Raw genomic sequence first — 27,666 nt, forward strand, 5'->3', positions numbered from 1 at the left:
TCTACTTCCTCAAGATATTTATTTTGACTTAAAAACAAAGTTATTTGGGAAGAACAACATATATTTCCCTAAACATTTTCCTCATTCTAGTTTCAGGAGAGCAATTCTACAGGATACAAACAGTCTTAGATGCTGCTCAGATGATGCTTAAACCTCACACCCAGCAACTTCTACAATCTTAACTACAGTAAAGCATAGCAGAGTTAAGTTTACATTTATGAAAATGTAGCTAAATTACATGCAGGCCTCCAAGAAGGACATCGATTTTAATTCGCTTGTGTTTAAAAGTTAGACAAAGAAGTAAAAACATAAATACACAAAGTATATAGGTCTTCACAGTTATCTCAGTGGAGACAGGAACGGTGGTTGAAAACAACCGGTTCTAGACTGGAGTCATTCACTAAGTGGAAAATGCCAAAATATCGACAGTTTCAGCACCTAAAGGCCACGCAGGAGGAGAGCTACTCTACCAGGATTGTATCAACACTTTCTTGGATAAGATCAGACTCCAATATACACGAATCTAAGTGCTCTTGAGATAACCCTGAGCTCTTTCCCATGCTCTCGCTGTCACAGTAAGGACGAAACCTGGGGGTCATGGGGCTCTCCAGCCGCTGGCAGCGGCTGTGTTTGTACTGCTTCCCCTTGTGCGTGTACATGTGCTCTAGCAACTGGCTCTTCCGGAAAAACATGTGGCCGCAGATGGTGCAACTGATTTTTTTCTTTCTGGAGAAAGAAAAGTTACAGTTTAACTCTACTGGTTCGTGGTCCTTGGAGATGAGCGACAGCTGGCCAATCTGCAGAGGCTCGAGGTCGCTGCGGCTTGGCCGCTCCACCTGGTGCTCATCATCTTTCAGGAGGAAGGCCCCGAGCCGAGGACCTTCGCCGGCCTCCCTGTTTTCGGCGAGCAGCTGCACTTCGCCCAGGTCGCTGCTCTCCAGGATGGAGGCCGGCACACCGAACGGGAGAGAGCCCGAGACGTGGGTGTGCAAGTGCTCCCGCAACCCGCCCCGCGAGTCGAAGCGCTCCCCGCAGTAGTGACACAAATGCACCTTGTGGCTGGCTTTAGCGAAGATGGGGTTTGCTATGCCCGGAGAAGGAGGGGTGCAACTCTGCGACACGACAGGCTCTGAGTCACACTTCTCCTGCTTTATCGAGACGGAGAGTTTTGGAAGCTCTTCGGTGGGCTTGACAGCACCAGCAGGCTGAGCAGAGCGGCGAGCAACCTGCTGGTCCTGCGGGCCGTCGTCCAGTCCGATGGCGAGGGAGAGCTGCAGCTGCGGGTGATCCCCCTGGGCCGGGGGCCTGTTTCCCGCGTTTGCTAGGCCCTCCTTTCCTTCCAGACGCTTGGTTTTGTGGGCGGTGGAGATCTGGATCCCATACAAGTTGGAAGACGGCACCGTCTCTGGGGAGAAGGCTTGGTTCATTTCGATCGCGATGTGGGAAAGGTGGTCCGCGTGCAGAAACCGAATGCCCTCCTCCAGCCGGCTCTGGTTGACGGTCTGCTTTGGCCCCTTCCCGGTGTACATGATATGCAGCAGGTAACTGAATATGTCAGGCTGGATATCTGTGGGCTGAATCTTTATGCATTCACTGAAACAAAACAGATGATTAAGAACACACACCGCTCTGAAGCACAGTTCTGACCATTATCTGCCCGTCCATTCGCTCCATCCTTTGCTTTTAGAGCGTGTGCACTGCTGGCTGCCTCCAGATCCACAGCGAACGGCATTGCACGGTTCGCACAACTGCCCACGTCGCGTGTGCACGGCAAAGTGCCCCAGCACGTATTTACCGGCACGACCACGACCGCGTGCACAGCCAGAGACAGCGAGAGGGGCCATTTACCTGCCATTCGTACGCGCAGCGAGTGGCGACCGCGCACCATGGCAGCAATGCCGTGCGGGTTGCAGATGTGGACAGCGTGTGCCGTTCTAGTAAGACAGAGCAAAGAGTATTTGGGCATCCCGCTAATAAAATCAGCAGCTGCTGCTACTGTGTAACCTTTACGAGCTTTACACTGCCGTGTCAGCGAACAGCATCTATTAGAGAGGAAGTGAACTAATCTTCTCACTTCCAGCCAAAGGGCTACGCGGCTGAGAGCTAACGATCATCTCGCAGAGGTGCTGAAGGTCACCACCCGCGCCTCTGCGGGAAGGAAGCTGAACCGAGAGGAACTGCATCGATCACAAGCAGCAAGCGCCATCTCAGAGGCCACATCAAAACTCTGCAGCAACTTAATTTATACCTGCGAAACCGCTCTTTACCTGGCCAGGTGAGGCGCCTGACGGGCAGCCTCACTGATGGTGCTCAAAACTAATGATCTCAGTGTTGGCCTTATCTGCAGGCGTCTGCAGCCCTGAGCTGAGATAAGGCTATGGTTTTGTGATTGCTGTAAACCCACTGAAGCACAGAGCCTGCCAGAAGGGGCAGTCCCACCCAGCAAGCCGGGCCGGACAACCCATCCAGCCGAACGGCTTTTGTTTCGTCCTTTCCTGGGATAACGTCTAAGCAGTCGGTGCGCGGCCGCGGTGGCACCGGGGAGGCAGGGTGGGAACGCTGTAGAGCTGTAAAGGGCACATACATACCCTGTGATTAGAAACCTGGGAGATCTCACTGCAGAAGGACTGTGGTCCCCGCATGTTTGTTTTCTCTGGTCACACGAACGTCTCATCTTTAAAATGCGGAGCTTGAACATTAGCTTATGCTGTTTAGACAAGGGTGGTTTTAATGGGTTGCACGAGACTATATCCTAAACTGGGAATGTTTAGAGAGCCAGGGCATGCGTGCAAGGCATGCAGGAAAATAGTCTCAGGCCACCTAACGTCCCCACTGACACTCTTTTGGAGTATAATACATTCAGAAATGGGGAAAAGGAGGCACTTGGACAGAGCGGTCCAAACGCAGGAAGAGAAGCTGCACGTCCTTACCTTGTCTGATGAATAAATATCATCTTAAAGTAGTTTGAGAAAGCAGCTAGCACCGCTCTGTGGGCTTTGAAGTAAACATCTCCAATGGCAACCGTGCAGTCGCACAGAAAGCCAAACTCCCGCTGCATGTTCAACTGCTGCAGGAGGACGACGCTGTGGCCAGCGGCATCCATGGCGCGCGCGACAGCGAGCTGGGGAGACGCTCGTCTCATGGAGGAGCCGCCGGGGTCCCGCGGAGGCGACCGTGGGCCTCTCGCCGCTGAAACGACAAGGCAGCAGAGCGCGGTGAGCAGGGGCGCGCGGACCGGACCCGCCGGCGGCCCCGGGCCCTCCCCGCACCACGGCACAGCAACTTCTCCTCCCGGCATCGCCGGCGGCGCCCGCTCCAGCGACTGCACAGCTACTCTGTACTTTTCCACGCGCTAGCTAAAAACCGAGCTGCTCCCCCCCCCCCCAAAAAAAAGGGTATGGAGACGCTAACTTTAAAAAAAAACAGGGATTTTTTGCTCTGACCTCAGACCCCCCAGTGCAGCCACGAGTCGCTAGCGGCCCCCGCGCCAAGCAAAGCCGCCGCGGGGCCCGGGCGCGGACGGGGGGAGGTGCCGGAGGGGGCGACCCCGGCCGCGCCGCTCACCGCGGAGGCGCCGCTGCAGCGCCGGCCCCGCTCGCCCGCCCGCCCCCGGCTCCGCGGCTCCGCGCCGGCGCAGGCTGCGCGGCGGATGGGGTGGGCGCGGCGGCCCCGCGCTTCCTGCCGCCTCCCGCGGCCGCGGAGCCGCGCAGCGCCGCCGCTCGCACGGGGGGGAGCTGCGCGGCCCGCTGGGGAGGGAGGGGGGGGGAAGGAAAAAAAAAAAAGAAAAATGAGAAAAAAAGAGAAAAAAGGAAACGGAAAGGGAGCGGAAAGGCCGCGCTTAGCGTCGCTCTGCCTTGTCCGGGTCTGCTCGTGGGGCTGCGGCCCAGCGGCGCTGCTTTGTAGCCGCTTTGCCACGGCGCCGTCCCCCCACCCCTCCGTTGCCCCGAAAAGTTGTTTTTTTTTGTTTTCCGTTTTTGGGGTTTTTTTTTTCGTTTTTAACCAGAAGGCGAGCAGCCCGCCGCAGGCGCCACCCCCGCCCGCCCCGTCCTGAAAATGCACGTACGGCTGCGGCCTGGCCTTTCCCCGCGCCCGCCGCCGCCGCCGCCGAGCAGCCCCGCGGACGCCCGCGCCTGCTCGGCCTCCGGCAGCCTCCCACCAGGTTCCGTGACGGCGGCTGTCTGAGGCGGGAGCGGGGCTTTATCCCGCGGGTCTGGCCGCGGCCGTGCTGCCAGGCGCCTTTTCCACGCTTTCAGCTATTTGCTTTTCGAAGCTATTTAAGCTCCTTGCAGCTGCCGTGTCCAGCAGCAAGGATTTCCACGGCTAGTGGGATATTGTTGAGGGGCTGCTTCCTTTTTTGGGTTTTTTTTCGGATTAATTGGACGTCCCACAGTCTTTTTTTAAGTGGAAAAGGCAGCAGGCAGGCACTTTCTATGTGCTTTCTCCATGTTTTTTGCGTGATTTCATAGATTGTAGCCGCCTCCTCAGCGGTATCCCTCTCCTGGCATGGCACCGTCCTGCGCAGATGATGTCCTCTGCCTTTGGCCGGCCTTCCTGGTCTTCTCTGAGCCTTTGACATTTGCAGTTCATTTTCCTATTGCCGTCCCGTAACAGCAATTCTCTTTATTGGACTTACTCCGGGTCAGGCTGCTGAAAGTTTATGGCCAATCATCCCTTTTCCATCTCCTAGCGTTAATACCGCGCGTTACCGCTTGCCCCGGCTCCTCGAAGCGGCCTCACCGAGCCGAAGCGATGTGCTCAGGGCTGGCGGAGGCGAGCCGAGCCGTGGGCAGCGATCGCCGCTCCCCTCGCACCAGGCTTCGTTTCCTGGAGATCTCCAGGGCCAGGAACCATCCCGCAGTTCTGGGTTGGTACGCTGGGATTTGACGGAGCTGTAATCCCACCGCTACCATTAATCATCGGTAGCAGCTTTTCTCCCCAGCAGAAGTTAGCTGAAGGTTTTGTACCTAATTCTGTGATATTTAACATATTTATTAACCCGTGTACAGGGTGAGTCGCTGTTTGCAGAGAGCGTGCTGTTTATTTAAAAGATTAATTATTTACATGTTATTTAGGTTGAAACTGGCCCAAAGAGGGCTTTAAAGAGCTTGAGAGATGCTCGAGCCAAACTGATGGAGGGAGCAAAGCTGGGTGGCAGCGTGCGCTGTAAAGCACGGCGGACGATCGCGTGCGCCTGGGAGAGGGACCGGGACAGCTTCCGCTTGCTGTTCCACCGTGGCCAAAATTAAAAATATAAAACCCTAGAAAGACAAGTTTATGGAGGCCGTTTATTTAACGCCTATATAAAAGGGAAACGGCCTAGGAAGGGGGTGTCCCGCGAGGATCCCTTGGCCTGTCGGAGGGACTGCGGCCCCCACGGCTGTGCTGAGGCCGCCCCGCGCCACGGGCAGCGCGAAGGGGATTCCTGAGACACGTTTTGAAAGCGCTGCTTTTATTCAGTAGCGGCTGGAAACCCCCCAAACGCACGCCGGGGCTGAGGCTTGATTCCTCTGGTTTGGCCCGTTTGCTTGCAGCGCGGTAAAATGCCTCTGAGCAACCCCGGGGATCGCTGGAGCAGGGATCTGTGCTGATACGTTTTAAGGCTACGAGATTTTATTTTATTTTTTGGGGCAACTGTTTTCAAGTTTGCAATCGGATCCTTAACTTTGCTACAATTAAATTTTCCCCTTCGGCTCGCCTGGTGCTGGGAGATCCCGATTAGTCACGGCAAACATAAGGCCCAGGGTACCTCCAGAAACGACGTGTCCGAACAGAGCCGCTCGGCAGCTTAAACACTTGCGATGCTCGCGCTGAGCGACAGATGTCAACTTGGGGGTGGAAAAGTCAAGTGGCAAGACGAGGAGAAAAGCCTGGGCTGGGAGATGCTGCTTGGCACCCTGACGGCACGGAGCCGGCAGCGGAGGCGGCCCGCAGCCCGCTGTGCTGGCCCGGCTCGGCCCGGCCCGGCTCGGGAGAGCTGGCTGCCGGACGGGCGCGGGTCGGGGCGCGCTGGGGCGGGCCGGGGAAACTCCTCCGAGCGGGGGGAGCGCCGTCCCGTGACCCGCGGGGAAAGGCGGAGGGGGGGGCAGCTCCCGCTCCTCGCATCGCCGTGAAGCCGCAGGGAGGGACGCGGCGAGGGCTGAAGTTTCCAGGGAAGGGAAGGAGAAGGAAAAGGACGGGAAGGGGAGGGAGGGCTCCGCTCCTCCGCGCAGCTCGCCGCCGGGGCCGTTCTCGCCGCCGGAGCTCGGCGGGGCGCTGCCCGCGCTATGGTGAGCGGCGCCGGGGGCGGCGGGGGGAGCGGGCGCCCGGCGGGGCCGGCGCGGCGGCATGGGCGGAGAGGCGGCGCGGCGCGGCGGGGAGCCGCCCGGCGGGGCCCGGCGTTGGCGGCGGCGCAGCAGCGCTGGCAGCGGCGGGGCCGGGAGCCGCCGGCCGCGAGGGGAGGGGTCCGGCGCGGCGCGGCGGCGGAGCCGGCGCTGCGGCAGCGGCAGGCGCGGCGGCGGCGGCGGAAGTCCTTTGTTGCAGCCGCGGCGGCAGCGGCAGCGGCGCGGGCAGCTCCCCCTCGGCGGCCGCCGCCTCCCCCCGCGCCGCGGGTGAGTGGGGGCGCGCCGCGGGCCGGGGGCCGCCGGGCCGGGCCGGGCCATGGCGGGGCGGGGGGGGAGGCAGCGCGGCGCGGCGCGGCGCGGCGCGTCGGGCGCAGCTCCGCCGGCGGCGGGAGGTGGGAAGTGCCGAGCGGCGCCGGCCGCGGCATGGCCCGGCGCGGCCCGCCATGGTGGCGGCGGGGGCGGCCGGGTGCGGGCTGCCGAGCGGCGCCGTGACCTTGCGGCGCGGCGCGGGGCTGCGCGCGGGGCCGAGCGGCGGGGCCGGCGGGGCCCCCAGGCCGGGCGGCACGTGCGGGGGGCCGCGGCGCCCCCCATCCCCCCCCGGCGCGCGGGGCCTGCGGAAGCGGCGCGGGGCGGGAGATGCTGCCGCGCTGCGCGGGGGGGGCGCGGGCGCGGACGGGCACCGCCGCGCTATTTACTTTTAGGTCTGAAGTCGCGTTCAGCCCCTGCGGCGCCGCGCTGAACGCGTAGCCTCGTCCCCCTCGAGCAGGCCGGCGCCTTAGCGTTGCCCTTTCCTTTCCTTTTTCTCTTTCTTTTCTTCCCCGCTCTAATTTTGTCGCAGTAGCTCGGTGAAAAACGAAGCGGAGCTGGAGTCTGCAGGGAGCGCTCCACCCTGCCAGCCCGGAGACTTGGGTTTCACGGGGGCTGGCAGCGCAGCTCGGCTTGGAGGCAGCCGGGGGGGAAAGGGAGTAGCTGGGTCACATAAAAACAAGCCCTCCGCTGCTCGGGGAGCAGGGCTGAAAACCCTTTTCCTAAAGGGAATCTTCTGCTTCTCCTTCCCGGACAGAAAGGTAGTGAAAAGAATAGAGGAAATGGGGCTCAAAATCTTGTTGTGGCTTTTTGATTTTTTTTTTTCTTTGAAGAAGAACGGTTTGTAACTCAGATTCTCAGCTTTGGCCTGCTCACTGGCTGATAGACGAGTGCCTGCTCCTCTGGACACGTAGGCATCGGTACAGGGGTAGCGTAGTTTGGATGCTGTTTGATGTTTGGGTATTTACTGCTGGATTATGTAATTTGCCTGCATTATTTCTCTGGTGCGCTACAGTATCACAAGCTACAGCACCTAGTGCAAAACTCTCTGGGACTGAAGCAGTGGTGCGTTCCTCAGGCTTTTAATTACATTAAACAAACATTCCTTTAATTAAAGGTGTTTGTTTAACATTCCTCATGACAGCTCCTGGAAAAACCCACACATCAGGAGAGAGCAAAGGGGATGTAGGATTCTGACTTCTACTGAATTAGATCTTAAGCTTTTGTGGTGAGTGGAGGAGAAGCGTTTAGACCATATGGCTATATAGAAAACCGGCCAAATGTGAACTGTTGCAGAGCTGGCAGACCGTCGCGGTGCCTCCACTGCTCAGAGCTTTCTTTTTTTTCTAAGCAGCAGCACAGTCAGTTGACAAGATTACAGAGAGGTTTTTGGATGCGTGGTCAGGAAAACTTGGAAGTAACAAGTCGTGTTAGTTGTCCTCCGCTGCTGTTGGAGCTACTGGGGGCAGGTAGGCACAGGGGGTGCTCGGATGGATGAGGGATGGTTGCGGAAGGAGTAATTGAGGTAATGAAGACGTGGATTTGTGCTGCATGGGAAGCTGGGAGAAGTAATAGAGGCCTTTTTTCCTCAGTAGCTGGGAAGTTTTGAGTTGTGCAGAAGATCACAGACTTAACGGATGCTTCAGCTCTGCTTGCACAAATCTTGTCTTCACAAAAAGCAACCAGCATTGTCACTGGCACAGGGATTTGCAGCAGTTATGATGAGAGTGCTCATATGAATCAGTGACCTTGAGTATTTAGATGGTTTCTTACTTGCATGTGTGACATTAATTGCTTCATTCACAGACTTCCACTGTTATTAACAATGGAAAGCCCTGAAAGTCCAGGACAGATGAGGCCTTAGTAGTTATCTGCTGCGTGGAAAAAAACCCAGCTCCTCAGAACTGAGGTAGTGAAAGTTTCCTGATCAAATTTAGTGTCCTTCCTCCTAGTTGTTACAGCTGGACCTCTGAGTGGAGGTGTTCTGGACCTCACGTGTACATAGTGTCAGGAAACTAGTGCATATCTTTCATTTTGGCCAGTAGTTCCCCAGCTGTAGGGTTACTTGCCCTTCCTCTGCCTAAGCATGATGAACACTATGGACATGCAGAATTTGGCAAATACTGCTGTGCCGGTCTGCAACTGGAGCCCATGTGGGTAGTCCTGGTTCAGATGGCAGACGCACTATGTGGGCACAGCAGCTGACATAATTTGCATGAAGACCATTTATATCTTCAGATCTGTCTGGTAATTTTTTCTTAGCATATGCTGTGCCATTGCAAACTCTCTAGAATTAGCTAGCTGCTGCAGTTCTTCATTAAACTTGCTTCATTTGATGTGGACCTTAGTGGCTTTATACTTTTTAGTGTTCCAAGTAAATTTTGCAGCATTTAAGACCAGAAAGTGTCAATAAAATATGTAGTTTGACCTGCGTATCACAGGTTATTGTGCCTCCAATAACTCGTTATGCCAAAGCCCAACTTGTGTGTAGCCAAGGATGCTTTTCTGGAAGGCATGTTTATCTCAATTTGAAGGTCTCAAAAGATGGCTAAACCACCAAGATGCCTCCTGAAGTTGAAAGTTGGGATAACTCAACTGAGAGGCCAGATGAGAAAAGCTCAATCTTCAGTTCCAAAGCTTAAATTTGGTGTCGGAGTTTGTTTCCACTAATTCTGTCTTTCAGACATATCACTACCACATTGCCTGATGAGTTTTTGCAACTGTAAAAGTGTCAGATAAATGATAACTGTGAATTTCTGGAATAATCTCTTGTGGCTGGAAAGTTACTTTCAAACACTGCGTAAGCTTTCTCTAATACTTTTTACTCCATAGATATGATCTAAAGTTGTTCCAAGTGGATGGCAACTTTGGGGGCTTGAATTCAAACTTTGTTTTCTTAATTTATTCACTTATGTTTTCCTGACTTACTCCACATCTTTCGAGGAGTGTTCTTACTTGAGAATGTATAACGGATCTTAACTACTTCTCAGCAGCCGAGAATCTTGACTCATTAAATTTCAACTGCTGTTTCTCGTTTGTGGAAACGGATGCTGAATCAGCAGGACAACCCTGCGTACAGACGTGGAATTGAATGGCTCCAGTGGCTGGCAGTTCGGGGGATTTGAGCACCTTACTTTTCCCTGCTCAGATTTAGGCCAGGTATCCGTTGAAACTTGTTGCTATACAATGGCAAAAAGTCTCCTAAAAATTATTTGATTCAGCCATTGGGATACGTATGAAGATTAGTATTTACATCATTGCAAACAGCTTCAGAACTGACATGCCTCTGGGCAGCTGACTGGAAGCACTATGGGAGGAGGGTAAATTATACCTTCAGTCCTTTACAGTCCAAATAATGGAGCTTAAGATGTAGATTTTCCCTGGCAGGAAATGGAATTCCCATAAATGTCCTAACTCATCGTCAAGGCTAAACCTGGAAGACAAATTGCAGCTTATCCATGCGTGCTGTTGAGGTGGACCTGATCCAGTGGTCACCTGTCCCTGAGTTCCTTCCCTTATTTGCAAAATTTGTGTAAACTGAGGCACCTCCTCAGACTCTACAGTACCAGAGCAATCTCAGTGGTGGCTTCTTGATGATCTCTAGATAAAATTTGTTGTCTCTTGACAACTCCACTCCATGCATAAACTTCTCGTGTGTGGTACATAGAGCTTAGACATGTAATGTAGGTGTCTCTCCTGAGCGGCTAAATGCTGTCGTTTAGGAATCCAGATTCTTCAGTGGATCTGATCCCTAGGGATGAAGTAACTCTAGGGAGTTCTTAAGAACCCAGGTTGGGGTGAGATACGGCGTCAGAATGGGATGGTGAATTTGGTCTCTGCTGCCCATACTCCTGTTTCTTTGGATAACTGGGAGTTGTTTTCTTGAGGTTTTTGTCTTGTTTTGTATTAGCACCAAATTCTCTGCTCATTTATTATACTTTTGTCGAGTCTGCTCTTGGTTTCCAAAGAAAAGCAGCCAGTAACTATGCGTGTAAGCACTCCATTTTTGCCTGCTCAGCAGTGGAAATGCTGGGTTTTGAAAACCACCTACTAATTTTAGGAGCTGAAAGGCTCCTAAATCCTGAATGCTGTGGTACATTTTTAAAAGGCAAGTTAACAAAAGAACTTTACCAGTGTCTCTTAGAGGTTAAAAAAAAAAAAAAAAGATTGAGGGCTTTTACTTCTTCAGTTTTAGAACATCTTAAAAGACTGAAATTTGAGGAAGGGAAAAAAAAGCATGGAACTATAGTAAATGCCTGCTCTTTCTGGTTAGCACACTTCTAAACAACATATTTGATTAGACAGTGTTAATAGTGCAGCTTATCTTGTTCATAATAACATCTGAGTAGTAATTTTATCTGAGTGGTGAATCAAAAGAAAAATTCTGATGGCATACAGTTTGAATCAAAGCTGAGCAATATAAAAATAAACGTTTACTAGAAAAACAGAATGCATATGGTGACCTTGAATTTGAAGATCAGTGTGAAATTGCCTGAGTAAAATATCTTTGCTTTTTACCTTAATATCATGCTTTTCTAGGTATTTTTTCAAAACAGCTCTGCATCATTCAGTATTGCTTACGGCATGGCCAGTTGTTTTGTTTACCGCACTAATCAGTCACTGTTGAAGACGGAATTACTTAGGTTCCTCATGGACTTTCCTGTGACATTTGTGACTACAGCAGTTGGGTGCTTCACAAATGTAGCGCGCTAGTCAGGCAAGGGGCTGGCATTGCTTTTATTGCTGGCACTGAAATAGGAAACCGAGTCAGAGGGGATCAGAAGTATTTACAAATTTTGAATGGGCAAACTGATATGCGCAGAGCCTTGATTTTCCAAGATAGTCAGCGCATAATGTACACAGAGGATAGCTGCCATTGACCTCAGTTGCTGCTAGTTGTGCTCCTGTGTATTAACACATGGGACATCCAAAAAAATGCAAGCCAGACTTACCCCCCCCCCCCAAAAAAGGGCTGAAATGACTTATCCTGGTGCTGACAACGATGGGATCGTGTTCTCTAGGGCAGTGTTCTTCCTTTTGAGATTCTCCTTTTCTTTCCACAGCCTCATTCACTTCACATCCTCCAAATTCTATACCAAGTGTGCAGGGGTCTTTCGCTGTTACATGAAGAGCGCTACTGCTCTGCTCCATCCCTGGACAGATCCAGAGCGTGTGCTGAGTGAGGAAGGTAGCCTTTGGTAAAAGGAGCATTGGAAGACTGAACTACAATATATACATAAAAGGTAGTTGAATTAATACTGCATTGGAATGCTTAATTATGGCACTTAAATTTGAAACCTTGTTTTGTTTTTATAAAAAGGGCCTGTTTTTATTCTAATGCTTGCTTTTCTTTCCAAAGCAAACTTCAAAAATAGTTTGCAACACTGAACCACCCACATGGGTGATAAATGCAGATCTCTGCCATTTTAGCAATTAAAGTAACAAAGTAATGGTAAATGATGGTTTTCTGAGGGTCGCTCTTGATGAGAAAGAGCTTGTCAGCAAACCCGTGGTGTTTTTGGTGAGCACTGTGAGGCAATGGCCGAATGGCAAATTCAGACTTCAGTTCCAGGTTCTGAGCAGGTGAATGCTATGATTTTTTCTGCCCATTTTCTATCCAAAAGGTTGTTCCCCTTCCACCCCCCTTCTGCCCAAGCTCCTGTGATTTGGCTCTTTCCTGATCCCTCATTGAACCGGTTTCCTTCCCTCACTTCAGATCCTCATTGCACACATCTTTTCATCTCGCTTCTGCCTCCAGATCCTGCTTTCCTCCTCTTGCCTCCGTATTCCCACACAGCCTGGCTCATCCTGGCCCCCAACTGTCATAGCTTTTCCTCACTCTTTCTGCTCATGTCCTTCTCACAGTTCCCAGTGTCCATGTGTCTTCACTGAGTTGGCTCCTTGATCTGGCTCTTGGCAACCCGAACCAGCATCTCTTCCTTTGGACTGCCAGGAGGAATGCTGAAAACGCAGCAGAGAGCATCTGCATGCGCTCGGTTTTGCTAGTGAGCCCTGCACCAATTCGTGACTCTGTGGAGGTGGCACGAAGCAGAGGTCTGAATGCAAGGGGTGTTTTCGCAGTAGGTGGGATGGCTGAAGCAGGCCCCCGTATACAAAGGAGCTGCATGATGATGATGAAATGTTCTCAGCAAGGCTAAAATCTGAGATTTTAGTTACTAACAAAGTAAGTCTGAAGTGTGAACAAATTGATAATTCGTCTTCCCTGCCCCAAGCTTATAGCTTGGCCAAATTTAGGCAGATTTTCACGTTGTGACAACATACCTAACACTCGGCACCCCTTCACACGTGAAGTCTCTTCAAAGGTTTCTGAAGAGGTTTTTTTTTTAATTTAAAAGAAAGTAATAATGTAGACATATAAAAGCTTTCTCTTGGCCTCATTCTTGGAACTGTTTGGGGTGAAATTTTCTGGAAAAAAAAATCGGTCCAAAGCAGACAGATTACAAGGAAACTTTTGCCTTTGCTAGCTGAAATGTGTTAAAGTTTTAAATTGGCCAAAACAGGCTCTCCTAATGGGAAGTGTTGGCAACTGTAAATACACAGTTACATACAGCCGGTTAACACAGAATCCAGAGGGAGGATGCCAGTACTTACGTTAACACAGATAAGTTTAAACATTTTCTGTGTTTTAATGCTTGCTTGTCATACCTCTGTGGCAGAGTCCATGTACATATCTGAGCACCTTACCTTCCTGTTCAAGCAGACTTAAGCTCAGGCTGGTTCTGTCCAGGGGGGTGGTAGGAGATAGGCATTGCCAGTATGTCGTTTCTGCGTATCAGGACTCAAGTGCTGAAAGCTCTACAGAGTTCCCCTGTTAAAAGAGGAAATGTCTTTCACCTTTTTCAAAGAAGAAAGAAACTCAGAAAAGATGTGTTGGCTGCCAGGTCATTTCCACTGTTTTGACATGCCCCCATGTGCAGGTGCGTGCTGATAGTTTGTGACCTTCTTTTTGGTACAGGCTTTGCTGCTTGTACTGCTATCTTTCTATTAGAAGACACAACGGAATACTTTCAGTGTACAAAAAGTAATTTTTTAAATGAAAAATTTGAACTTGCCATTGTATGGGAAAGAGAAGATTAAAACCAGCACTTCTAAGTTCTTCCCCTAGCAATCTTTTCTTGTATTGAGCTTTTTCTTGTATTGATGGCAGTTCGCACCAGCAGTGTCTTAGACTGCATCTTCTCACTATTTCTTGTTGTTTTTCAATGTAATAATGTGGAAGTTGAAGTCAATTCTTTGCTAATATTCAGCTGTTACTCTTAATACTTACATGTAACTCAATGTGCGGTGTCAGTTATCTGATAAATTACCTCAAATCCCAAACACCTTAGCACTTGGAAACATATGTGAAGTGCCCTTTATTATTACTTCATGTTGAGAACTTTATTATTCACAGAAACATCTGAAGTTAGCAAAGACTTGGACTAGAATTGATTTTTCTGTGCAAAAGGCATGAAATTGTTTCAGAGATTTTTCTATATCCAGAGCCACCCTTTTGCACGTTAGTAAGAAAACCAATTAATGAATTTCATATAACAAGTTATATTTCAACAGTGGACGTAGTGAGCCAAGCTGGTGAGAGAACTGTGGCAGGGTGCTCACTTTGAGTTTTGGGGTTGGAGGATTGGGTTCAACCCAAGTCTTAAGGTTCCTGTTGCCAGCCAAGGTCATGTGCTGGTAACGATCCAGAAATACTGCTGCGGGAATTGGCAGGAGGGAACATGATGGGGCAGGGGTGAGTGTTTCCTTGTCTAGAGAGCCCGAACGCGTTGCTTCCACGCGTTGTCCCCGATAAAATGAAGAAAGAGAATAATGACTAATGTCAGGTCTGCTGCTTAACAAGCCGGGTGACACCACTAACTTGTGAATTCAGCACTGTAATTGTGGAATTGAATTTCTCTGCCTGTATTCCAGCCTCTAGGAGATGTAAGCTGTTAGGGAGATGATGGTGAGGGAATAAGAAAAAATCAGGGAGCATTTCTGTGTGAGTTTTTGTTTGTTTGTTTTAATTTTGGACAGCTGAAAGAATAGAGAGATAGTATGTCTGTCACAAAGCAAGCCATGCATTTCATCAGGAAGCATATTAAACTCTTTCATATGTTGTTTGTTAGCTTGTACTTTATAGTTATTTATACAGATCTCTTACAGTTATTTCTATTGTTTGCAATAGCCTTTCACAATGTTGAGAATGCTAACTTGCTTTCGGCTTTTCTCTTCAATTAGGGTGCTCTTTATACCTTCTTTTGTTTTCTCACCCCCCCCTTCCTGTGTTTTCAGTAGGGATTATATACATCAGTAAAGATTTCTGAAAATGAGCAGTGACTGGCTATTGTAGCTGGCTTACTTGGTTACAGTTTACCTTCTGTAAATCAAATGCACACCTCTTGTTTACCAGACCTTTCTTCTGGATATTTTTATTATCATAAGAACAGCACATTTTCTTTCTCTTTTCTGTTAAGGCCAAGTTAGCCCTTCCATTTTGTAACACCCTTCAGCACTGAACAAACTTTCCCTCTAGCCTTTACAGATTAAGGCTTCATTTCCCTGTGGCTCCGTCTCTGGCTTGCAGACCTTCACGGTTCTCCGCTGCTGAGTTCTTCTTTGTCCAGTCTCCCATCTAAATGCTCTGGTTATGTTACACTGCTCTGAAGGAGTGGTTTTGAGAGCAGTTGGAGGCACAGCGTGCACCACTTCCTGCCTCTCTGCAGTCCATGTGGCTGTCACACAGCTAGCCTGGTGACCATCTGCAGCGTGTTGTATGTGGGACCCGGTCGACCCTGTGCTTACGAGAACGCGTTTGTTTGTAGTTCTGGTTTGCAAGATGCCTGCCAGATAAAAGTTGAGAATGTCCCTGAGTTGCCCTGAAGTTCAAAAAGTGTGTAGATGTAGCCTCTGTGGACGCTTCACTGATATATCTGTTTCGTTTCCTTAAATGGGGAGAAGGGGAGACAGGAGGGGTGAGCCAGGCCTGGTTTCCAGTAATCTGTTCCATCACATCCCTTAGACTGACAGGTGAAAAAGGCAGGTCTAGACTAAACAATGATTTCTTAGTCAGCTTGTATAGGCGTTGTCCTGGGACCATCTTACAGACGTCTACCCTAATAAGTTTTTGAAGTCCTGCATCCAGAATTCATATCTGAAAATCTGGGCTGTAAAACCTTGAGATATAGTTGCTAATTTATGTTCTAGCAGCATTATTCTGTCATCTACGTGGTGGTTATGTTTATTACCTTGCTAGTATTGTAAGTCTAATTGTGAGAACATGGAATTATGGATGTTTTCATTGGCATCAATATTCTTAAGCAGTTACCAACAAAGATCTCCAGATGGTAAATTGTACCACAAACAGTGTAAGAATAGGAAGATCTAGAGAGGGAAAAGATGGCAGTTCCTGCCTACACTTAAGTAATTTTTGCTTTGTGTGCTCATGGTATAACAGATGTCTTCTTCTTTATGCAGGGCTATAACTGAAGTACAAGATGGCAAGAACCAGCCACAGCAACTATGTCCTTCAGCAGCTAAACAACCAAAGAGAGTGGGGCTTTCTCTGTGACTGCTGTATTGCTATTGATGATATTTATTTTCAAGCACATAAAGCAGTCCTTGCTGCGTGCAGCTCTTATTTTAGGATGTTTTTTATGAACCATCAACACACTACAGCCCAGCTGAATCTAAGCAACATGAAGATTAGTGCTGAATGTTTTGATCTCATTTTGCAGTTCATGTATTTAGGAAAAATTATGACAGCCCCTGCCAACTTTGAGCAATTTAAAGTGGCCATGAACTATTTACAGCTGTATAATGTACCTGAATGTCTAGAAGATATACAGGATACAGACTCATCTAGTTTAAAATGTTCATCTTCTGCTTCTAGCACCCAGAATAGTAAAATGATATTTGGCGTGAGAATGTATGAAGACACAGTTGCTAGAAATGGCAGTGAAGTAAACAGGTGGGGCATGGAGCCGCCAAGTTCAACAGTAAATACGTCCCATAACAAAGAACCTGATGAAGAAGCTTTGCAGCTAGGCAGTTTCCCTGAACAACTGTTTGATGTCTGCAAAAAAAGCACCACGTCCAAATTCTCTCACGCAAAAGATCGCGTGTCCCATTCACGCCGTTTTGGAAGAAGCTTCACCTGTGACAGCTGTGGGTTTAGTTTTAGCTGTGAAAAGTTACTGGATGAGCACGTGTTAACGTGCACTAACAGGCATTCTTACCAAAGTGCCAGGTACTATGGTGCTGAAAAAATTGACTTTAACGAAAAAGACTCTTCTTCTAAAATACTGTCTGGACAAACGGAAAAATACAAAGGAGACACAAGCCAAGCTGCTGACGATTCTTCATCTCCTGTGTCAAACGTTACCAGCAGAAAAAGCAGCACAGTTGCATCGGAGACATCAGGTGAAGAGGGAAGTAGAGCCTCTGAGAGGAAGAGGATTATCATCAAGATGGAACCAGAGGACAATCCTGCAGATGAGCTGAAAGATTTTAATATTATTAAAGTAACAGATAAAGACTGCAATGAGTCTTCTGACAATGATGACCTCGACGATGAACAGGAAGAGCCGCTTTACACATACTATGTTGAGGAAGAGATCAGGGAAAAGAGAAATGCTCGGAAGACTTTAAAACCCCGTTTATCCATGGATGAGGATGAAAGAAAGTGTTTAAAAAGTCCACGGCACCTTGGCAGGAAAGCTCCTTCAGTGCAGGAAGATGTGGAGAATGCTCCCTGTGAACTTTGTGGGCTAACAATCACCGAGGAAGATCTATCCTCTCATTATTTATCCAAACATATAGAAAATATATGTGCTTGTGGCAAGTGCGGTCAAATACTGGTCAAAGGTAAACAGTTACAGGATCACGCACAGACGTGTGGAGAACCCCAGGATCTGACCATGAATGGTATAAGAAATTCTGAGGAAAAAATGGACTTAGAAGACAATGCTGAGGAACAGTCAGAAATAAGGGACATGATGTTTGCAGAGATGCTAGAGGACTTCAGGGACGGTCATTTCCAAATGAACAGTCTTCAAAAAAAACAGTTATATAAGCATTCTGCATGTCCTTTCCGATGTCCTAATTGCGGTCAGCGTTTTGAAACTGAAAACCTAGTGGTTGAACATATGTCAAACTGCCTAGAGCAAGATCTTTTTAAGAATTCCATTATGGAAGAGAATGAAAGAGATCACAGACGTAAGCATTTCTGCAATCTTTGTGGGAAAGGATTTTATCAGCGGTGTCACTTGCGGGAACACTATACTGTTCATACCAAGGAAAAACAGTTTGTTTGTCAGACATGTGGGAAGCAGTTCTTAAGAGAACGCCAGTTGCGGCTCCACAATGATATGCACAAAGGAATGGCCAGGTATGTCTGTTCCATTTGTGATCAAGGAAACTTCAGAAAACATGACCATGTACGGCATATGATATCTCACTTATCAGCTGGAGAGACTATATGCCAGGTCTGCTTTCAGATATTCCCAAATAATGAGCAACTGGAGCAGCACATGGATGTTCATCTGTATACATGTGGAGTATGTGGAGCAAAATTTAATTTGAGAAAAGATATGAGATCTCACTATAATGCCAAGCATTTGAAAAGAACATAAGCATAAACATACTGTTAAAGCATTAAGTTGTCAGCAGAGAGAACACCAAAGCAAGGCATACAGTATAGTAGACAAAAATTGAAAAAAATATTGAAAATAAGTTTCTTTTTTATTATTTTTTTAAGACCCTCTTAATCATAGGTGTCTATTTAGGCTCATTAAGTATATAGCTTTGAAAAACATCATGTGTTTAATTATTACATTTTCACTGTTTCCTAATACCAGTTTCTGTTCTTAATTTTATTGTTTTACTAAGTAGATATACAAATCATTATTTTTAAACTGTAGATTAAAAGCACAATGTTACCCCTTCACTGACTGCTATTAAACAGTTCTCCGATCCATGTCCATAAGATGAGTGCTTTAATATTTCCCTGTGTTGTTTCTTCATGTGAAAATTTTAGATCACAGTGATTAACATGCAAGAGCATAATTGTTCATAATCCTCAAAATTAATTTTGAAAATTAAAAACAACGCCAAGAAATAATCCTTTGCTCTCTGACTCTGCTGTAAGGGCAGAGCCGGCTGTCCTATTCCTCTGCTTCTTGGCTTTGTGGAAATTTGCATCCCACTGTTCAGAACACATAGACCCAGTTAAACCTTGCAGGCTTGGACTGGTGTGCACGAAGGGAAAGGGAGTTGATGACTGTCACGATAACCAAGGAATTTCCAGCTGACTGGTCATTTTCCAGACTTGAAATTCTAGCAGAACTGTAACGGGCATTTCTGCTGAACAACTGATGTTGGCCTTTTGTTTTCTATCTGTACCTATGTGGGTATATATAATCTGCTTATCATAATATACGAGGGAAGAGTGGTTATGGTGGATTGCTAAGAATGCAGAATTGTGATTTGCGTTGAAGACTGCATTTCTCAGCCTAGCTGTAAATGGGTGCCTTGCTGTTTTTGTTGGAAAGTTAAAAGTGGGATGGGTGTGAAGATAGTCCTGTTGCTTTGGGAGGAGGGGGAGGGAAGGGGGAGTGCGGCTCATGTGAACCTTAGATTTTTTTGTTTCTTGTTTTCATGATACTTTCTGAATGTTCTGTTTTTCAATAAGAATATAACAAGAAAAGACTGCAGAGTTTGCTTAATAAATGTAAAGACATTTTATGCCTTTTAAGATTTTTTCCTGATTTTAGCATAGCCCTAATCTGTGTAGCTTGTCTCTTAATTTAACAGAACTTAAAAATCCTACTATGTGTCAGCTGACATCAATTCAGCAAGGCTGTTTGGCCTTTGTAAGAACAACTGGCTTTGACTATTAGGCACCAGCTGTCTAAATGTTTGCCAAGTGCATGATTTTTAATGGGGGAAAAAGCATCCTAGTATTAAGTGGTGGAGAAAACTATTAAAAAAATAAAACCTAGCAATACTTTCTCCTTGCAGATCTCACTTTATCAAAGAGGGCAATAACACTGTCCCCCTGTTGAGCCATGGAGCGACAAAAGTAATTTAGATCACCTTGCATGTCAGTGGTGGAGTTGAGAGTAGATGCCAGGAATTGAAGGCTCAGTCCAGGGCTTTCATGGCTGTGTCACTGTTAGGATTGAGCTTTGACACCTTGCTGTTTCAATTACGAGGGACATCTAGCTCATAAAGCAAGATGTTAGACTATAATAAAGAAACAAAAGCAGTGGATTATGTCCACTGTAATCATCTAAATTAGCGTCAATTCTCGTATATTTATTCATTTTTAAATGATCATTTGAATTTCTCTTGATTGCTGGAGATGTGGATCTCTTCTAAGGCAGAGTGGTGGAGAAGAGAGTAGCCCAGTGCCGAGGCTTCAGTTCTGAACTTGCAGCTGGCTCTGAGAAGAGTGCTTCAGTTGCAGTTCAGACCCTTAGCATTTTGCCATAACTGCTCGGTCCTACATTTTTTTGTACGGTGCTGAAGCCAACCAAGTCCTAAGTAACACTGGGACAGAAAACATCACTGACATTAATGCACACTAGCATTTCAGTTATTTCAAAGCTTCTCCCTTTCAAGGGATTTATTCCACATTTCCCATCTCAAACAGAACTGAACTGAAGCTCAGCATGTAAGAGTTCAAAGAATAATCAGGATGGCTATTTTAGTGCTCTTTTAGCACTGGCTGTGGAAAGGAGGTAATTATAAGCATCTTCAAACGACAAAATATTTAACTATCTACTAGGATTGTCTTTGAGGTGAATAGCTGGTCGAGGCAAGTGCTGTAGTAGGAGGGGCGGGAAGGTTAATACACTTAACATACTAATTCTCTCACATTCAGGTTACCTCTCCAGACACCAACTGCAGCTGAACTGGGGAAAAGCAGCCAAGGGAGGCAAGGGCGAGGACTGGAGGGTGCAGGAGAGTTGACAGGAAAGCCTTGTGGCACTGGGCGGCCCGGGAAATTTGGGAAGCTCACTCGGGGAGGGAGTGGTGGGCAAAGGCTGGTGGGGCCTAGGAGAAGAGAGAAACAGCTGTGCAGTGGGGAGCAGAGGGGAAAAGCTTCAAAGGTGGCATGGAGAGGGAGCCTGGTGCAGTGGATAAAATGTCCTGTAGGTGCCTCAACAGAATGAGCACGCCTGGGCTCGGCTGGGAGAGCTGGCAGCCGGGACTCCGCTTGCTACGGCACAAGCTCCTGGCGCAGACTGTGTGCCGAGTGTGAACCGGCCCGGTGCTAGAAGTGCTGCAGCAGAACAGCAAAGTTGAGATTAAATATTTTTGGGGGATGCAGGACTAGAGAAAAGGAGGAGGTGACTTCTGCAAACAGAGATCATTCTAGAATACAGTCAAGGGCTAACTATTTTACAGCCACTTCTGCTCTGAGTCAAGAGCTCTTGTTTAAAATGTATTGATCTGAATGGACCTCAAATCCCAAAACTTTCACAAAAATAATTCGCTTCCTACTGTGAGTAGGCCTGCCAACTAAAGAAACTACATTGAGGAATTGGGAACGATGGTATTTATATGTACTATCTTCCTTTACGAACACTCTGGAATACCTCTCTTTTTCCATTTTAAGTTATGTTGTAGTAACCTTTCCCTTCTCAAGGAGGGTTTGATATAGCTGTCTCTGAAGTTTGTTAATACCTTTCCTACTGAACTTGAATTAATGTTTTTCCTGCCTTTATGAAACAACAGCAGTTCCTTGGAGTTCACATGCATGAATGTCCAGGCTAATGCTCAAAAAGAGCATGAACAGCACTGCAGGGAAGCTCAGAGTGGATCTACTTGTTTGTAGGCAGAGGAAGTACAAAATGACCGAAATAGCCCAGAAAGTGATAAAGGACAAAATCTGAGAACAAAGCAAAGGTACTAAGGAATAAACAAGACAGCCTGGCTTGTGAATAGGTGAGGAGAATATTTATGGTGACCCCAAAGTATGCACAGGAACAGCACTGGGGTATTGAAGAAAAGGGCTGATGTGGCAGGAAGAATTTGGGTGGTGAGACCCCAGGAAGGGGTGGGTGCCAGCCCACCTGGTGCTGGGCGCTCCTGGGAGCAGCAGTGTTCTCCCCAGAATGGCATCATGCCTGCAGGAGCACAAAATGACAGTGTTTCAGCTCTCCTACTGTGGTGTCATTAAAAAAATTACTGCAGAGACAGAGAACAAAAGCAGACCTGAAAGAACAATTGCAGCGACAATATCCTAGAAGTCTTATGGTTACTTGAAAGGTAGTGAAGGGGAAGCAAAAATACCTCATTTAGAGTTCTGTTTCCTCTAACAAATTTGTACTTTTCAGTCATCCTAACACAGTTCCTTTATATCTCCTTCTTGTGCTAGACAGAGCATTAGAATGTTAAACCTGTAAAGCACTTACAGATCCTTCGGAGTGGACAGTGTTATCACATTTGTACAAGGTATAGCTAGAAAGAGGCAAGGACCTGCTGGATGTTCTGTCTTACCTTTTTAAGTGATTTGCTATTCGTAGTGGTAGAGAATCTCTTTCTGTTCTGTTGTCTTTCTCATTTTGGTAGTGGTGTAGGCTACAGCTTTGAAAAATACTGTATGAGTAGCCTGCCTAGCTCTTAGCTTTCAGGATTTGTTGAAAGTTACAAAGAGGGAATTCTTAATGATCTGGAATGAGCTTTAAAATACAACAAAAGCTGTCACGCTTCTTTTTCAGTATCTGTGGGGCAGTTTCAAATGTTAAAATTATATATACTTGTAAGTGCTTATTGGGAAGTAGTTAATTCAAAGACTATTCACATTTGTGTATAACAATATTTGTAGTTAACAGGTCTGTGGAGAAATCTTGATTTGAACAGATTAGAATATCACAGTACTCAGAATTACAAGAATTTCAACTTTTACTGGGGGGGTTTCTCCATTTAATATTTTCAGTGAACAGAGAAAATAAAATTCAGCATATTTTTATTTCAAAGCGGAAGACAGAAAATACACTGCCCTTGAGACTGTATTAAAAATGTATTGTTATAGAAGTAAATAATTTGACTACACTGTTGTATTTGAACACACTAGTACTAAAAGATCAAGGATATCTCAGTTATTGATAGGATGTGGGTTCCTGATAGTGCTGCTTTGAGCACTGGCAGCCCTTTCCTCCTCCCCACCTAGCTTAGTTCTCCTATCCATTGTGTGCCACCCCCTTTGTTGTCCCAACACAAGTTTTTATATAGCTTCACGATGACTGGGATCAAACAACAAACTTTTTTTCCCCCCTTGTGGGGCTATCTTTCAGCTGGATCAGTTCCCCACTGTGCTTCACTCGCCAGCTGCGCATCCAATCTTGTGCCAGCACAACAGGAGTGCTACGAGGGGAGAAGTGAGTGGCTGGAAGGGGGCTCCTTTGCTTAAATGAGCTTAAGCACAGCTGCTGCCAGAAGTGAAAGCACAGCCTGAGCGTCGCTCAGTCTCTGTCTCCCCCAAGCACCCTCATGGAAGCTGTGTTCTTAAGTTCATCTATTTCCTGATAAGGAAAAAAGGCAGCCCAGCCTCTCACATACGAATGAGACACATCCACGCTATCTGCCCTCTTTATGAGAATTGGAAACCTTCCTGTATTCAGCTCACCCCTCAAATATGCTCTGGAGCTTTCTTTGTCTTGAAATAGACTGCACAGCACTCCACACCAGTGGCTTAGCGTGGTTGGCCTGGGCCCCCAGCCAGGCGCGAGCTGGGCCCTGTGTCCGGCCAGCCACCAGTAATTGCTCCCACCTCTGCCTGCCACGGTCCCCTCCAGCTACAGCCCAGCTGCAGCTGTGCTGCTGCCACTGGACAGCGGTGCCTTTGCTCACCCTCTGTCCTGCCCCCCACCCCAGTGCTCGCGCTGAGCACATTTATTTATTTTATGATAACGGGAGACAGTCATCTCATTTTGGCCTAATACCGAAAGCTCAGGAGAACTCCTCGTGCAAGTTAAGGAGATACTGGTAGTAGCTGTTAATATTCCAGTGTGTCTGCTTCTGACTTTTAGGTGCTTCCCTGTCTGAAAGGGTTAAGAATCAAGTATTCTGACTTCCCCAATTCTCAGTTGGTTTGAAGCTTGTCACAGACTTAAAGACCTACACGATGAAGCATGACTAATTTGACTTTGTAAAAGTCTGCTGAAGGCTAAAAATTAAGAACATGCTTTTAAAAGCTCACACTTCTGTAGTTCTCAGCGGCTGTAAGCCCATTTTCTGAGTTGTCTTCCAACTTTCAAAAAACTTCTAAAATATCATTATGAAGTATATTCTTGAGACATGTTATTAGGTTGAGATTTTGAAGGGAGAAAATGCTAGAAAACAGAACAGGTTTTATAAATTAAATTTCTTCTGTCACTTTTACAGAGTCACTTCTGCAATTCCGGAATTAATTGTGACCTTATTTTTTCAAGAAGACAGACAAATCTTAATTAGTTACAGGGCAATAGAGCACATAGCTCAGGAGTCAGTTCACTCTGACTATAAATGTTCAGCCCTGAAAGAAACAGTCTGTGTTCCTTTTCATATACTTGAATGACTAGTATGGACTTTACAAGAGAAATGCTATCAGAACTTTCCTTCTATTGTTTTTGTCCACAAGTGTCTTGTAGTTTTTTTCCTTTAATTTGTAGGAAAACAGTATTGTGCATCATACTTTCAGAGAAGCTGTTTCCAGCAATCTGCGCACATTTCCTACAAAAACGTAGCTGAAAACATATTTTTTAAGTTTCATATGGATGCATTCAAGGGAAAATAATAAAATTATGAGATGAGAAATCAGCACATAGTCAAAGGTCAGATTTTAACTACCCATTTGTTTTGCCTATGTGGCGTGGAACATCTCCTCCTTAGAACCTAGAACTTCAGACCTGTTCAGTGCCCTTGAGTCTGGTGAAAGTCAGAGAAGTACCTCTGAAGAGCAGCACGGAAGCATTTTCACATGCCCCATATTAATAATCTTTTTATAAAATACTCATCTGTTCCACTATGGAGAAAAAAAATACAATTTTAACTTGTCTTAATCCTTACAATTTAGAGAAAACAAAAGGTTTAATCCTTTCCTGTGTCTTTTGGCATATGAGAACTGTAGTAAATTTTCCTCCAGCAACAACCACAAAAACAATGCTGCTTCTAGCATTTCCTGTGGGAAAAAAAAATCTAGCCCTTTCAGAGCTGTTCAAGAAAGAACTTCCCTCTCAAGTCCTGATGCTGCTATTGTTTTTACTCAAATTAAACTGTCACTGGCATCAATGAGATTTTTGGGTGTCAATTTTTTAGGTGTAAATAGATGATCGCAGATAAGTATGTCCTGTGGTTCTGCAGATACCCCAAAACTCCTGGGTTCTCAACTTGTCTCCCTATCTATAAGGCACAGAGCCATCAGTGTCAGTGCATTACCAAGGTCTCTGCAGCAGCAGTGTTGCTAATCTGAAAAATGCTAAAATCAAAATCAGTCTTTTCCTCCATCTCTAAATCAGAAGGTTGCTTTTTTCAAAATTCATCATTTTGGCTCTTCTATTTGCTTTCTGGTTTCTGAAACGTGACAATGATGTGCTGTCTTCCTTTTACAGCAATGACTAGGGCTAAAACCTCACCTGTTAAATGGTTCTCACATGTTCATTTGAACCTGCTGCTCTAAAATATAAATGTTAAAAGTAGTGAGACTTGGAGACATAACTAATACCTACTCTCTCCTTTCTTAGGTAACCATCCCACTAAACTGGGGGTTGTTACCAGAAGGACTTCTGCTTCTGATTCCCTCAAAAATGAATAGGAGAAATAATGTAATTGTAATGTTTTCTGCATAGCAAAAGCCCCAAGACCATGAAAGTTTGTGGAAATACAGATACATGGGCTATAAACAGAGTTTGCTGAGTACTGTGTATTACTTTTGGTTTTAGCAATAGATAGACCAGACTGATGGTGTCTGTTACGTTCCCTTCTTTTACACAAGAAGTCATCGTTAGAGCATTTATTCAGCATGGTGCCTCTGTTCCCTCCCTGCCTACAGGGTTCCTATCTCCCAGGAGAGAGTCCCAACCACTCAACTACTGAGATTCTGGTCTCTTGCCAGTGGTTATTTAATTATTTATACAAAGTGGAAGCATTTCAAGAGATGAAATCTAGAATATCCCTCCTTCAGGAAAAGGATAGCTATGACAGTACTGTACAGGGAGGAAATACAGAACAGGATCCCTCAGAGCAGACAAAGAAATGGACTTACTACCTCCTACGGCCCAGACGAGAGCTCATATCTGTGAGCTGCATTGCTATCAGGTAGATTAAACCTAGTTCTGGTACACTTGCATATCTGTAAAAACATATTTGTAAAACACATCACCAATTACTGCCTGGGTGTCTGGAATTATGAGGATAAGCCCCACCGATTATGCTGTGGGACAGGGTTGTGTTTCACTTATATTTTACTAGCTCATTCTAACATGGTCATTTCTGCAACAAAATGCAGAGCTCCTGATGAACAGTAACTACAAAAACAAAATACACAACACAAGAAATCTTACAATGTAATTGCTACAGTTCTTTCTGCTTTATTTTGCTTGTGCAAACAAATAGTTAAATAGCTCAAAGACGGTTTCCTTTGGAGAATGTGTTTATTTGATCAAATTCGGTGTGGCCTAGACCCCAAATATAAATTCTAGCTTCAAACAGAGCACTACTATAAAAGTAGAACTAGTCTGTGGCCTTCTAGACCTCACGAACTATGTTGGTTTGTTACGCAGAGTCAAAATAAAGCTCTCCCTTAAAACACATACATTAACTCCATGTCTTTCACTCACCACAATCTTCTCTCTCCAATCTGCTTTTTCTTCCAATCATTGGGACTGTGCCTTAATCACCAGGAACCTGGCTGAACCGTAGAGTTCTTAATAAAAAATACAGATGGTACGAACTCAATATCCTGCCTAATTTAATCATTAAAGAAGAGGCTTTGGGAGCTACTGCTCCTATTTACTAAGCTTGAAGCTCTACAACCGTCAGATTTTAGAACAGGACTTTCCTTTTATTCGTGATTCCCTTCACATTCCAGAAAGCAGGGTGAGGAAGAACAACAAGGGTTCTCCTCTTCCAAGTGGAGCCTGGAAGATTTTGCTAGTTTGGTGGCTTTTTTGTCCTTAGCGGGCTAAATTTTCAGACTTCTGATATATGCTTTAAGCATTAAAAAAGCATTATTAGTACATTATGAGATGGGCAAAGTTCACCCACCTAATGTAACAGTCAAACTCATGCAAATGCCATGCAGTACAGGAACCTGGTTATGCCAAATTTGGGGAACTATCCTTGATTATCTCCAGTTCCTCCTTTCATTTGTAAACCTCCAACTAATCACAACTTTCCTGACTTCTATGAAGTGGAAGAAACTGCATCTCCTCTATGAAGTGCTTAACTTTTTGCAGATGTTAATGTATTCCTGTGATGGGGACGTATGGGCTCCATCTGGTGGCTAATTTAAAATACCTGTATTTCTATTTAAAAAGATGAAACAGTTCTACAGTTTAGCTGAGTTTAATGTGTGAAGATTGTAGGAGCAGATCCTCTCACAGTTGTGCTTTCCTTTACAACTGCTGTTCTTAGGGTAACTAGACAATTTTAGAGACTGGGAGTAGGACACAACATTTCAACTCTAATCTAGCTCACTGTGGACTAAAAGCTATTGCCAATGCCAGCTGCTTATTCGTGTTCACAGTTCTGTGTATAAACCACACCACCACAACTGACACTAACGAACAGTATTTTTGCAGTCTCATCAGAAAAACTGAATTTAATATTCACCAAAGGCGACCCACCTTCCCACACTCAGAGATGAGCTCTTGCAGCATAGTTGGTGCATTTGAGTGTGGTGGTGTAGAGCATAAGCTCAGTCATACCTCATGAGTTGCGTATGATCTGCAAATAACAGAGATCTTTGACTGTAAAATGCAGGCCAGCACCTTAATAAACATTGATTTTAAACACTGATATTGCCTGGGGTAAAAAAAAAAATGTTTGCATG

At 46.4% G+C, this 27,666-nt stretch overlaps 2 protein-coding genes across 11 annotated transcripts in view; one reads left to right on the forward strand and one right to left on the reverse strand.

Moving 5' to 3' along the window:
• ZBTB25 (zinc finger and BTB domain containing 25) lies at positions 1 to 3,142 on the reverse strand. Its single transcript, XM_026113995.2, has 2 exons — positions 2,931 to 3,142; positions 1 to 1,593 (listed from the first exon to the last, which is right to left on the reverse strand). The coding sequence occupies exons 1-2, from the start codon at positions 3,140 to 3,142 to the stop codon at positions 462 to 464; spliced, it is 1,344 nt and encodes a 447-aa protein (XP_025969780.1). The 3' UTR covers positions 1 to 461.
• Positions 3,076 to 27,666, forward strand: part of ZBTB1 (zinc finger and BTB domain containing 1) — a 27,166-nt gene continuing 2,575 nt past the window's right edge. The window contains exons 1-4 of one of the 10 annotated variants that reach the window (XM_064511960.1): positions 7,005 to 8,095; positions 8,433 to 8,535; positions 11,690 to 11,869; positions 16,104 to 19,380. In XM_064511960.1, the coding sequence (XP_064368030.1) occupies positions 16,124 to 18,259 (2,136 nt within the window). In that variant the 5' untranslated portion in view covers positions 7,005 to 8,095; positions 8,433 to 8,535; positions 11,690 to 11,869; positions 16,104 to 16,123 and the 3' untranslated portion in view covers positions 18,260 to 19,380. The other 9 variants (XM_064511961.1, XM_064511964.1, XM_064511963.1 and 6 more) reach the window with 9 other exon arrangements.

The sequence above is a fragment of the Dromaius novaehollandiae genome, chromosome 5, assembly GCF_036370855.1.
Source record: "Dromaius novaehollandiae isolate bDroNov1 chromosome 5, bDroNov1.hap1, whole genome shotgun sequence".
Classification (NCBI taxonomy): domain Eukaryota; kingdom Metazoa; phylum Chordata; class Aves; order Casuariiformes; family Dromaiidae; genus Dromaius; species Dromaius novaehollandiae.

Bases quoted from the DNA above. Each gene is read 5' to 3' on its own strand.
- ZBTB25 (XM_026113995.2), bottom strand. From the start codon at position 3,142: ATGAGACGAGCGTCTCCCCAGCTCGCTGTCGCGCGCGCCATGGATGCC. The intron at 1,594-2,930 runs GTAAGGACGTGC...GTTTTGTTTCAG, and splicing joins ATATTTATTCATCAGACAAG to TGAATGCATAAAGATTCAGC.